Genomic DNA, 13,030 nt, shown 5'->3' with positions numbered 1-13,030 from the left:
TCTGATGTTAGGCATGATAACCCTTATACAGATTTCCCATGTGTAATAAAGCATGAAAGCATGGTAGAGCATAGGTAAACTGCAAAATGGTGGTAAACCTTTAGAAGGGAAGTGGTAAAAAGTAGATGGAACATATTTACATGAGATCCCAAAGTGGGGTGCCCCCTGTAGGAGAACACAGTTGAAGCTGAAGTGAAGGATTGGAGGATTCAGGAAACACACACACAAGTTTGACCAGAGGATAATATAGGAGGAAAAACAACACTTCTAGTTTGTGTATGTTACTATCTTTTACCTGCTGTATGACTGTAAATAAATGAGGTAAATGCTCTCTCTCAAAAAACAAAGAATATCAGCAAACTTGTCTACTGTACATTATCTTTATCTGTTTAGCCATTAGTAAGGAGAGGCCCTGTACTTTAACCTGTGAGGGTCTGTGAGTCATTCTCCCAACTTAATTAGAAGCAGGTCTGTCTTTGAAAGTGACCCAGCTGCTTCTGAGACACACCACTCTCACTTTACAGCCAATGCTGTCTTTTAACAGTCTTCCCTCACTAATAAACTAGACTTCTGTGGTCGTGCAGTGCAGAAACACCTGCTGCTTTATGATCTACACACTCCCAGCTTAATCAGCTTTCAGTAAATGGTGCAAACCACAGTTCATAGTGTCAGGACTTCAAAGGGTGTCTGCTAAACAGGGCTTGAGCTGGTATCTGTGGACTGGAAGGATATTCAATCCCTTGCCAGGAACCAATGTACTATGCTTCGATCTTTGGAAACCCAGTATTAATCCCTTAATACGTGAATTTACAAGACTTCCGATATACTGGATACCGGCTTTAGTTCCAAATCTAAATGTTTTTGTGTTGATAGTTCAGAGACCATGTCACTATTGATAGTTCAGAGAACATGTCACTATTGATAGTTCAGAGACCATGTCACTATTGATAGTTCAGAGACCATGTCACTAGCCAAGGTCAGGCACTGTTCCGGCAGTCAGTCCTGAACTGACCGTCTGTCATTATGTCCTGGGCCTCTCTCAAACAAAGACTGACAATTGTGCTAAATTGTGTGATTGGTTCACAGTCGAGACCACCAAGCTGTTTATTAGATATTAGCAGTTGAAACAGTGGTGGTAGACTGACAAAAACTAACAGTATAAACGCCGCTCAAGGCAATGCTTAAAAAATACAACTAAATTACTAATTAGTAATTACATGCTTGTATGTCTATCGACTACTACTCAGTGCTACTTCTAACTAAATATGAATGAATGCCCACTGGGTTCTAAAGATACTGTTTCAATTCAGAATGTTAAGCAATTTCAAGTCGTAAATAAAGTAGTACTTTAAGCACCTAACTGTGTAATAAATTTGGTACTGTAGGTCCAAGTTACAGAAATTATAATACATCTAAAATCTTTTAGTGCATTACCGTATTACCAAGGCCAAACTTTATGACAGCAGTGTTTATTCTTACTGAATTCTTAATAAGGGTTTGTGACAGGGTCTCATGTCATGTGTGTGGGTAACCGCTGTTTAAACAATACAGAGAGACAACTGGGGGTGGAGTTGAAACGTCGTCACAGGCGCGCAGGATTTATTAACAAAACAGAAAGTAAATAAAGGTGGTCATGTGACGTTACCAGCCATGGTAACACACAGAGGACACATACAGCAAGCTGTACAAAAGGAAAAATAAAACACAGTACAAAAACTACAAATAAAAGGTGCCCCAGAGGGCGAGCGCTAGCCTTATAAAACGAGGTGTCCTCTTACTGAGCTTTGATTAACGAGGTGAAGGAACAACCCAGCAAGAGAAACGTACAAGAGTTCAGCCAAACCAAGACACATGTTGACTTAAAATAATACATCTTGAAAATAGCAATCGTCTGTGACTCACGGAACACTCAAACAGGACTCTCTTTTAATCAAGTTTCTCAAAACAAATGTCACCTAGTGTTTCTGTAAAAAAAAATAACCCCCTTCAGCATATTGCCATGTGAAATTTACAGTACGTCAGAACACGCACACACACAGAGACATACTGGTCTTTAACAAGAATGAGAGAATCATAGAATACAGCTCTGTACAAATTATTAAGCCATTATCTCAAACTCTTTGATTCACCTTCCTAGTACTAACTGCTGCTTTTCCTTTGACAGACATGGTAATGTCAACTGTGTTCCTTCATGTGACTTCTTGCAGTAAAATGTGGCGAACCAGAAGTGTAGCAACTCAGAACCAGGACACAAAGAATTATTCATAACTTCAAAACGCTCAATGAAAAGTGAACTAGAAAAAACATTTAGGCTAGTGAGTTCTTTAGTGTGCTTCTTTATTGCTGGAATTTCCAACAGAGCTTGTTGATACTGTACAGATATCCTGAGAGCTCACTCAGAATCCTGTGACACCACAAAACCATTCCCTTTGATCCAATCAAATCAATCATCAGAGACCTGAATCAAACTGAATTTTATTCAAAGGGCTGCTTTATACTCCTAATGTTGTTTTTCTTGTTTAATAGCCTACTATGGACCTCTTTTATGAAAGGGCACTAAATGTAACTGTAATGTGCACATTAAGCGTCCTTTATGAAAGGGCACTAAACATTATGGTGCACCATAATTGCAATTAGTGTGCACGTTCATGATTTCCCTATTTACTATTGCAATTTTATTCATTATCATGCGAAACAGTGGGCAAATTATGGTGCACACTAATTTTATTGTGCCATACTATGGTAATGCATGATGTATTTAAATGAGGCACCCCAGCTCTGAATAATGAGATGAGCTTCATTCACACTGTATTTACTAAAGGGCGATAATTGTATTGTGCACATTAAAGTGAGCGATAATTAGTTAGTTTGGAAACCTGAAGGGCGCGCTACTTAAACCAATTTATCTAGGCTGAAATCTATCTGGCATTACTTGCATACAGATGGGTAGGATCCAAAGAGCTACCGTAAATTAATGAGCTATGAATTTGAAACGTTTAGTGCCCTTTTGTAAATTAGACCTTTTGTGTGTTCTTGTGGCCGAGCTGTCGTTGAGTGGCGTGCGTATGGTGACGTCACGGACCAGAAACAGAAACCAAACAATTAATGGTGGTGGTGAAATTGAGCGCATTTATTAAATGATAAACCAAAACAAAAGATTTAAACAAACAATACAGAAACAAAAGGGCATGTTGGCCAAACAAATAAACAAATAAGTATTGTGCTGGTGTAAACCAGCACGCTTAGCAGTTATTTTTAAGTTTAGTTTTCGCTCTCTCCTCGCTCTCTCTGCTCTCACTTCTAATACACTCTCCCCTAGGGTAGAGAGCTGCAGGTTTATAAACAGTGACCATCTCCCGATTAGCAACAATTAATCAATGAATTAACTCGGGAGATGGTCACCGTCTGCACGAGTTTAATAAGGATGCGTGACTGTCAGCTAGCTAAATAAATCACTAGCTGATCAGTCATGCATCTTCACAAGGTTTTTAAACTATAAAACAATAACAAATATGCGGCGCTTCTTTCCGCGCCGCAAACAATAATACAAATAATAATTAAACACAGTGCACATATATATATATATATAGGGGCGGGACACTCCGCCACAGTTCTCTATTATTCTTTATTTTTGTTTCTGCTTAAATCATTATTAACCATGAGTAGGCTATATTGTTTAATTTCACAGCATTTCACAGTCTAAAAATAGGTATTTTCAAGATATTTCACGATTAAGAGTGGGCAGTATTTTCAAAAGTTCATAAATGATAACTCCAGTGTTAATCAACAAATCGGTATGTAGCATTGATTTTGGCATTTTCAAGAGGTTGTTATGCCTCGTTATCAAATAATCATGCTAACGTAATTTCCAAAATTATGTTGATTTACGAAATAATGTTAATATCTTAACAAGCAGTGCTTCTTGTGACTATTTCTTTTGTTTGTGTGGGAATTTAAAAGCAAATCTGTGTTAATTGTCATAATTTAATTAATAATTTGCACTTAGAAAAGGAGGGTTTTAATTAAAGAAAGACTATATGATTCATCTTGAAACAAAAATTTAACAGAAAGCGGCTGTGATGCTGACGATACAGAGACTACCTAGATCATTCAATATTTGTAGTTCTGAAAATATTTTAGATTTTTATATACTTGTGGTTATGAATGAGATTTGTTCACTTGTTTTAAGAATTTGTAACCTTAAGCCCGGAACACACTGCCCGATGACATCACAGGAAGGGATGCTTGGATGCATAAAGTACAGTGGCAATGGGGCAAATCAGTAGGCGAAAAGATAAGTCTATGGCAGTAATAAATATCAACAATTTTGGGTAGCACTTAAGGTGACGTGATCATGAAAACCACATGACTGGAGAGATGCATGTATTCTCTCTCTCTATTAAACACACACACACACACATACATGGTATTCCATTGGTTTGTATATTATGTCCGTGCCCATATTTTTTGAAAACAAGACCAGACAGCCCCACATTGTACTTTTTAACTATTAGACTAAATATTTACAGAATACTTAAAAACTGCTGCTATAATCATCCAAGTCATAACTCTCCTTCCCAATCTGTGAGGGTGTTGTATAATAGGAACAGCGTGCCCCGGACTGGATGGGTTGGCAATTCATTCCAGGGAAAGTCGGAAGTTGGCCATCCAGAAAGGGAGCGGAGTCACAATACCAGAAGTCATCGCCTTAATGCGGTCGGTGATGTGGCAATCTCGGATTGGAGGAAAAGCGATTGCACTCACTACAGAAGGGGGCGTGACTGATGTGACGAAGCAATCTGTTCTTTTGTTATGGTTACGAAAGGACCTGTAAAGGAGAACCAACTGTAAAATAACTGTGAGTGTTTTATGTTGTTTTGTCTGTCCATTAAATTGTCACGTTTGTCATTTATAGACGGCTAATACATCCAGGAGCTGTCACTACAAAGCCAGCACCAAACCCCGGACTACACTGCACTACTGTTGTCACTGTTTTTGTATACATTCACCACTTGCACCAGGAGCACTCACTATTGACTGTGTATGTGTATGAAGTGTGTGTTATTTAGTATTATTATTTTAGGACTGAACCCCGTGGCTTTTGACTGGGCTTTACACATTTCTGTGTATCACGCTTTATTTTAAGGGCCGTTTTTTTAGTTTATTTACTGTTAACAAACATTGTTAATTTTTATCTAAGGGTTAGGGTTAGAGTTAGGGTTAGGGTTGAGGTTAAGCTTAGGGTTAATAAAAACCTGATTTAATTTGCAAAACATTACTACGGTAACAATCTGAACCGACTGGGTTTTGATTGATCATCCATAGGGCTCCCGTGTTTGTAGTTTTAGCTGGTCTATTATATATTATTAACTAACAGTTAACAGAAAATAAATAATGTACATTAACATTAATGGCAGCAGTGTGGAGTAGTGGTTAGGGCTCTGGACTCTTGACCGGAGGGTCGTGGGTTCAATCCCCGGTGGAGGACACTGCTGCTGTACCCTTGAGCAAGGTACTTTACCTAGATTGCTCCAGTAAAAACCCAACTGTATAAATGGGTAATTGTATGTAAAAATAATGTGATATCTTGTAACAATTGTAAGTCGCCCTGGATAAGGGCGTCTGCTAAGAAATAAATAATAATAATAATAATAACATGTTTATTAGCTGTTTGTTAACAGTTAATAAACAAAAAAGGCCCTTAAAATAAAGAGTCACCACTATTTGTGTATTGGGTTGAGGAGTTCTATCGTAATTTTAAAAGTTTAATAAATGTATAATGAAGTGTTACATACATGGTATACATATATAATAACTAACAACTACAAACACAAATAACACTTCAAACATATTTATAGCCTACAATTTTTTTATATTGACAACTACAAAAGTAGATGTCAACATAAGAAAATAAATTCCAACCAATATACACTGATGGCTTACCCCGTACCCCATCCAAAAAATAAATCTTTTTTTTTTGTTTGTTTGTTTTTTTTTTATCTGTGCCGTCCGATTTTTACCTACATGTCAGATCATCGTAAATCAGCATTGTTTATGTGAAGAGTTCTAAATAAATATACATTCTCCATGACAAAATGCATAATTTTAAATGAAGTTTACAAATTATACAAAAAATAGATATTCCCATTATTTTTTATTTCATTTCCGTTTGGCTGCTGCTCGCTGGTGGAGAGCCGTCTCGCTGTATGCTAGTAGTTTCCATAACAGCGAGTTATGCTTCCATTCATTTTTCTTGATTTCGTTAACATGCATTTTGATTAACGAGTTCCCCTTATTTCATTGTTGAGACAGGAAGTGATGTACGTGACCTGCGATAATTAAGCTTTTTAACAAGAAATGCATTCACTAACAACTTCATGGACTCAATTTCAAAACATTAAGGATTGATTTAACACATTTCATTTGAAAATCACTTGCTACTAAAGCTCTTGTTACTATACCAAGAGATCGATACAATAACACTGTATTTTGAAGATCCTGCCCAATATTTCTTAAATAGCGTTGTCATATTCAGAGTTGATCATTTTCTCTAGAGGTATTATACAACAAATGTTCTTAACTATTTAAATGCCTACCTGACAAACAGTATACATTTTGCAGTAGTTTTGCCATCAGTTAATTAAAATAAAATAATATACGTAAAAAACAAAAAGAACCAGACACTTGAAATGCCCCCTTCTTGTACTGGACAGAGCGATCTTTTAAACAAATCGTGCAGCTCTATGCAGTGTGTTCAATCACCGGACACAAACTAAACTGTCTGCCAGGTTCCCAAATACACTGTACAGTAACAGGTAGTGTGTCAATAAGGTAAACATTTGCTCTAAGTAAGTGATAAAAAAAAATTATATTTACACTATTCTTTCAGAAATTAGAATTTTTGCTGGGAACTATATATTACACGGCAATGGGTACATTTCACAGAAATCATAAAATCCATGATAATCGTGGGAAAATACAGTCTTAACCATGAGCATCACTGGAAGAAAACAGCACTTAGAAGCAGAGCCAAAGCGTGAGGTTTCTGAGTGTTTAAGTCCTAGTAAAACGCCAAAAAGCAACTTGGCTCCTTAAAAACTGCAGCATTGACAGATATCCAGAAGGAGAGATTATCAAGTAATTTTGTAAAAAAACTAAATACACATTGTCCGTAATGTGTCTTTTATACAGTAAACTGTGAACCCTACTAGTATTACTGGAATTGTTGTGTAAGTTCTATGTATTTTAACAAGGTGTCAATAATAACTTGCAGTCCTGTCATATTTAAACTCTGTTAAGCAAACTGAACTGATAGATTTTATCGAACTGCAGGGAAACAAATAAGCATCTGCCAGTCCAAGGCTACCAGTAATTCAGCAGGTCCAATATATTTAATTATAGAATGGAGACAGAAATAGCTATGTACAATGCACTCTGAAACCAAGACCCGGTGCATGTTTTTGCAGTGCATTATAACTAGCAGTAGGAGACAAACTTACGGTTGCCAGACTTTCAGATGCAAGAGGCTGGTGAAAACCTTGCAATTACTTTTGAAGACACATCCCAGACAAAGAAATACATACTTCTGAGATATACCATATATTTGATTATATTGTTAGATATATCATAGAATATACAGTATTCTTAAACATGTACACATATATTTCAAATATATCATAATATATCAAAAGCCAATAAATAGATTTTTCAGTGAATTCTAATACATTTAAAAAAATATCCTAGACAATTATTTTGATATGGGACCATCAATAGTAAACTCCAACTTAAACAAACAGTCTCCCTGTTAGCGAGGATCCCCCACTCTCCCCACACCTTCAATCCCAAGCCCATCCCACACCACAAGAAGAAGGTAAACATCCCCACTTACCCAAAACATACAAGACAGGCAGACCCAAGTTCTGGCCCGGCCCATGAGCCCATTGGGCAGGCTCAAAGAAACTGACGGCATCCTCAAACAAGGTACTTTACAACCCCTCCAAAACTCCAAAACCTGGATGAGATTCTGACTAATTCCACACAAATTCCTTGCCAGGAGTACAGATCCATGACACGTTGGAAGCTGCTGCAGCCCCTCTCTCTCTGTCTCTCTCTCTCTCTCTCTCTCTCTCTCTCTCTCTCTCTCTCTCTCTCTCTCTCTCTCTCTCTCTCATGCGTACTCTGTCTGACTCTTTCTCTCCACTGAGACTCTCCAATTTTTGGGGGTCAGGCAACTCCACTCCTTAGGAGATAGGGGGAGGTGTCTAGAAGGGGCCTTATTATTATTATTCTTTTTTAAAAAAGATCCCTTTCTCCAGGCCCCTCCTCACTGTTTCATTCTCACTCTCTTACTTACTCTCATTTATTTTTTATCCTCTCTGTTCTCTTCTGCCCTCGTTATCTCTCCCTCTGTCCTCTAACTTTTCTCCTTCCCAATATGTCTTTTCCTTTCTATAATAGGACTCTCCTGCATGTCTATGGCTCTCTTTCCATTTTTCATTACTAACTTTCAGCAAAATTTACAAAAACTATAGCACTATGTGGTCAATATTTACCAGAAATTAACCAAATTAATTTTTTTTAAATTGTAATTTATTATGAATAATGACAGTTAAAACAGAAATAATTGTACATAATTACCTTATGAATTACTTAATATTTTAGATTAATTAACAATTGCTTATTAAACACAACTATTACAAAATAGTCAATTCTCCCTTTATTTTATTTTCATTTACCTAGTGTATTTCATTTACCTAGTGTAGCAGATGAAGAAAACAATGTCTTTACTTGTTTACTATGAAAAGTTTTGGTTTTATTAAATACAAACTGTTTGAAAGTTTCTCTGTCTTACTCTCACTGTCCTCTGTGCACAGTGGCTGCCTCACTCACTGGTTAATAAAGCTAATCCTCTGGCATTTCCTCCTGAGGATTTTCACTCTCCTCTCCTCTCTGCTCCTCCCCTCTGCTGGTCTCCGCAGGAGAGAAAATTATTTAAAGAGATGGAACAGAATAGAGACGAGCGGAACATTTTGACGTTAACTTTGGTCCAAGCTCAAGTTTGTTATTAGTTCATGTCTCACGAATTGTCCATATTTTTTTTTACATTTTGCTTATGTACGTTAAATTATAGACAATTTGCATTTGAGGAACATTTTGTACACCTTTATCTGTCTTTGATCCTTTCGAGTGCAGCTATTCATCTCAGATACAGAGTTATGGCTCTTTACCTCTCTTTCAACCTACTTGTTTACCACTATAACCTTTCATTTCTGGTTCAACAAACAATTATCCATGGTGATAAACAAGATATGATTATTTCCAAATGTAATAGTTACTTATAAGTTAAAATAAACCAAGACAAGATGTTTCCAAAATCATAAAAGATAATGCTTACTAGGAGGGACCCAATCGATCATTATAAGTTAACTTCAAATAGAGTACATGCTTGCTTGTTAAAGGAACCAGATGAACAAAACAAAAGGGCAATACAGAACATAAATAACCCGTAATATTCACACTCAAATGCTATGCACAAGACAGGAACAGTACAATGAATTGATCCTCAGTCGTTAAGAAAGGTCCAGCTCCCATCATATATATCTGTTGGACGCACTGTTAGCTTTCATACAATGAGACCTGGGTTGAATCCTCAGACACCATTGTTATAATAAGCTTTATAGTTTACAGTAGCATCCAATCTAGGGCTTAAACTCTTAACCCTAATAATAATACTGGGGCTTAACTGAAACCTACCCCTTCAATGTATCATAATCTCTACTTACCTCCGGCATTCATTCTGAAGCCATTTAAATAGATAATCCTCCAAATGTTATTTACTTTTGCTTTAAATTGCATTTTCACATTTCTTTACTCTTATGATGTTTCCAATCATTTTGAGTGGTTCTTGCTGCAATCACATACAGTGTTTAATTCAGTTTGGTATAATCAGAGTGTGTGAGCAATGAATTAAACACAATATTTGAGTAATTGCAAAAATAACTTCAATGGAAACAAAGAGAACAGTAAAACAAACATATGGAAATGTAGTTGGCGCTACCTACTCTTTGAGAGGGTTAACGGAAGAGTATTCTAAAGCAGTGACTCTCTTCCAGAATCCCCTCTGTGTACAACTATACAGTGCGACATGTAGGTAATGCACTTGTCTAAAGAAGTGCCAACCAAGGTTTTAAAAGCCATGTTCTTTTATTCACATTAGCAATATTATCCCCTTTTCTTCTGTTGAATATATTTAGATCCTTTGCTTGTATTGTATACGTCAGTTTGGAATGTGCAGACATTTCAAACTCAATGCTACTGCTGAAAAGTTGCTGTTGCTTCCTAGTATCAAATCACTTCATGTGTTAAAGTTCACAGCAATGAGACCATGTGACTTATAGCAGGTACCAGGATGCATATCTATAGCGTTGTAATGTATTTGAAATACTTACATGTCCTGAATTAACATAAAAAGCAGGTCAAGGGTAAAAAGATCTTTAGAAGGAAAGGGGCCAGTGCTAATGTTGCCCGTGCAAATAAGAGGTACGATTTTAAATCTGTGGCTGGCACTCATTCAAAACAGTGAAAAAAAGTGTTTTTCTTCCCTTTATTATCGCACCCTTTTATTGCTCTCGGTATCTTTTAGTTTTTCACCTTTTTTTAGGTCAGCTCAGGATATGCCTAAAACAAGGCATGACTATGGTCATTTAAAGAGAATATTGATAGGTGTGAAAGTTTACTTTTTTTGTGCTTATCTTTGTTTTGCATGTTTCACCTTGTCTTGGATGTAATGTTTAGTCTGTTACATGCTGTTTGAATATTAAAATCATGATATATCTCCCTTGCATCGAACACCCCAGTTTTCTTTACAATCGATAACACACTTTGTAGTAAACTGGAGTTTCTTTTTCTGATGTAATTTCCTGGTGCACCAAAAAATTTCTGTCCAGACCAGAGTGACGTGCGGAGCTCTGCAAGACCACATCTGGTTTGAGAAGAAATACAAGCACTATTGTATAATAATTTGTTTTATTTTAAATAGCCTTTTATGTGGTTATTTTTTTCATACTGTATATATTGTGGAATTATTATGGAGATTATTAGCTAGACATAGCTTTTTATTTTTTTTAGGTTGTGGCATTTTTTGTTTCTCACATACAAGTTAAAAAGTGTTTCAATTGATTTGTAAACTGCATTGTGGTCTATGATTGTATGTAGCCTACACTTGATTTATTCTATTTCTTCAAGTGATTTACTGCGTGAAAAATTTGTTTTAAAATATATCATTATTTAATGTTTACAAAATCATATGCACATACAAATCATATAGACTATGGAGTAATCGTGTGCTATAGTTTTCCAGCATGTTGCATTGTTTTAGTTTAGTTTTGGTTCAGCTTTCACCCTCACCCTATTGTAAATCAACATGTCCAGCTGCTGTCCTCAGTGAATAAAGTGTGGACACCTACTTGTAACCAGTGGGTCCTCATAATCGTAAAAGAAAGAACATTTAAAAACGTGACAGTGCATGTACTAGTTAAAATATTTGTATACATTTATCAGATTAAAGCCAAATCAATCTGAAACTGAGGCTAGGGTGTATGATAAAAGTTTGGTAAAGATTTGTGTAAAATGAAGCCAGTTATCGTGTTTATCATGTAGAATGACAGGCAGAGAGGGATGGACAGACAGACACGATTAGGCAAAATTGTGAAAGAGAAAGGCTGACGTGACATTGCCAGTACGGGTATATTCCAGTCAAAAAGCATCAGTTACTGTTTTGCTTTGTTTTTAGATACAACTGTTCTCACTGTAACATAGGCATCTGAAAAAAAGCTTTACGAAAAGATTTGTAATTCTGTACACGGTAATGGCAGTCAACTCCAAGATTGGTATTGATTTTAAACAGCATGCCAGTATGTGCATTTTTTTAATCACAGGATTGAAGAAGAATAAAATCCATCCTAATTTTTTCATTGCTGATTTCTGGTTGTTTTTTTTGTTTTTTTAATACTTTATGGTGGAGGGTGTTGGCTAAAATGTGTCTCGTTGCAAGAGCTGGGTGATGTATTACCATTTCAATGTTCAGACTGCATTGAAAAAGTAAGGGAAAACTTGATGGTAAACTTTGTTAAACTATCTATCTATTCTGTTTAATGTATTTAAAAAATAAGTTACGATTACAATTCCAGTAGAGTCTAAGCAATTAGCCACACTTGCATTACTCAAACACAACATTATTAAATTAGAAGACCAAACTGAATTTATTTAACAGAAAATCAATATATCGCTTGTATTTGTATGGTTGGCTAACAAAACAACCTTTTGAAATACACTGCATGAAAAATAAAACTGCAAGGATTATTCCAAAAAGGATTTTTGGCATTTTTTAGATTTCTTAATTAACAAAAAGCTACATACACATTGTTGTGAAACCTAAATCAATCTGTTACACGATGAGAGCTTCTGTGAAAAAAACACAAACGCACAGAAAACACTGTCGATTTAAAACCTGCCAATTCGAATCATAAACATTTTCTGCTTCTCAAAAAAGGCTGTGGGAATAGCAAATTGGATTGACAGGGTATGATTATACTGACCCTAAAATAGTAACTTTCAGACTTTAATAACATACCAAAAAGTTGCAATTGTGGGATTGTGTAATTTACAGAGTCTCTTTGTGATATGCTAAAAATCCTCGACGTTGTGAATTACCACTATGGATGCACCAAATCCAGGTTTTTGGGATTCGACCGAATACTGAATCCATCTCAAAAGATTTGTCTGATACCGAACTGAATACCGAATCTAGAAAAACTGTCAAGAAAACTGAAGGAAACTGTTGAATGAAAAACAGACTGGCAGCTACTACAAGGGACACGCACAATCTCGAGTTTTGACCCTTTTAGTTAATAGTATTTTTATTATTACCGAATGGAAATGAGTTACCTGAATTTCCCTGCGAAATAAAACCTATCAACACATATCAAATAGGCTACGAAATAGTTTAAAAAATATTTTAATAAAACACAGC

General features: G+C 36.1%; 1 protein-coding gene across 4 annotated transcripts in view; it reads right to left on the bottom strand.

Moving 5' to 3' along the window:
• Positions 1-13,030, bottom strand: part of LOC117426356 (tensin-1-like) — a 309,710-nt gene that overhangs the window by 256,730 nt on the left and 39,950 nt on the right. Inside the window, exon 1 of one of the 4 annotated variants that reach the window (XM_059033469.1) lies at positions 7,889-8,157. The exons of the other annotated variants lie outside the window; for them this stretch is intronic. Coding sequence (XP_058889452.1) covers positions 7,889-7,969 — 81 coding nt within the window. The 5' untranslated portion in view covers positions 7,970-8,157. Of the gene's footprint in view, positions 1-7,888; positions 8,158-13,030 lie in introns of those variants that run through there. 4 annotated transcript variants of the gene reach the window in all.

The sequence above is a fragment of the Acipenser ruthenus genome, chromosome 11 (genome assembly GCF_902713425.1).
Source record: "Acipenser ruthenus chromosome 11, fAciRut3.2 maternal haplotype, whole genome shotgun sequence".
In the NCBI taxonomy this organism is placed as follows: domain Eukaryota; kingdom Metazoa; phylum Chordata; class Actinopteri; order Acipenseriformes; family Acipenseridae; genus Acipenser; species Acipenser ruthenus.
This window is presented reverse-complemented; position numbering and strand designations above follow the sequence as displayed.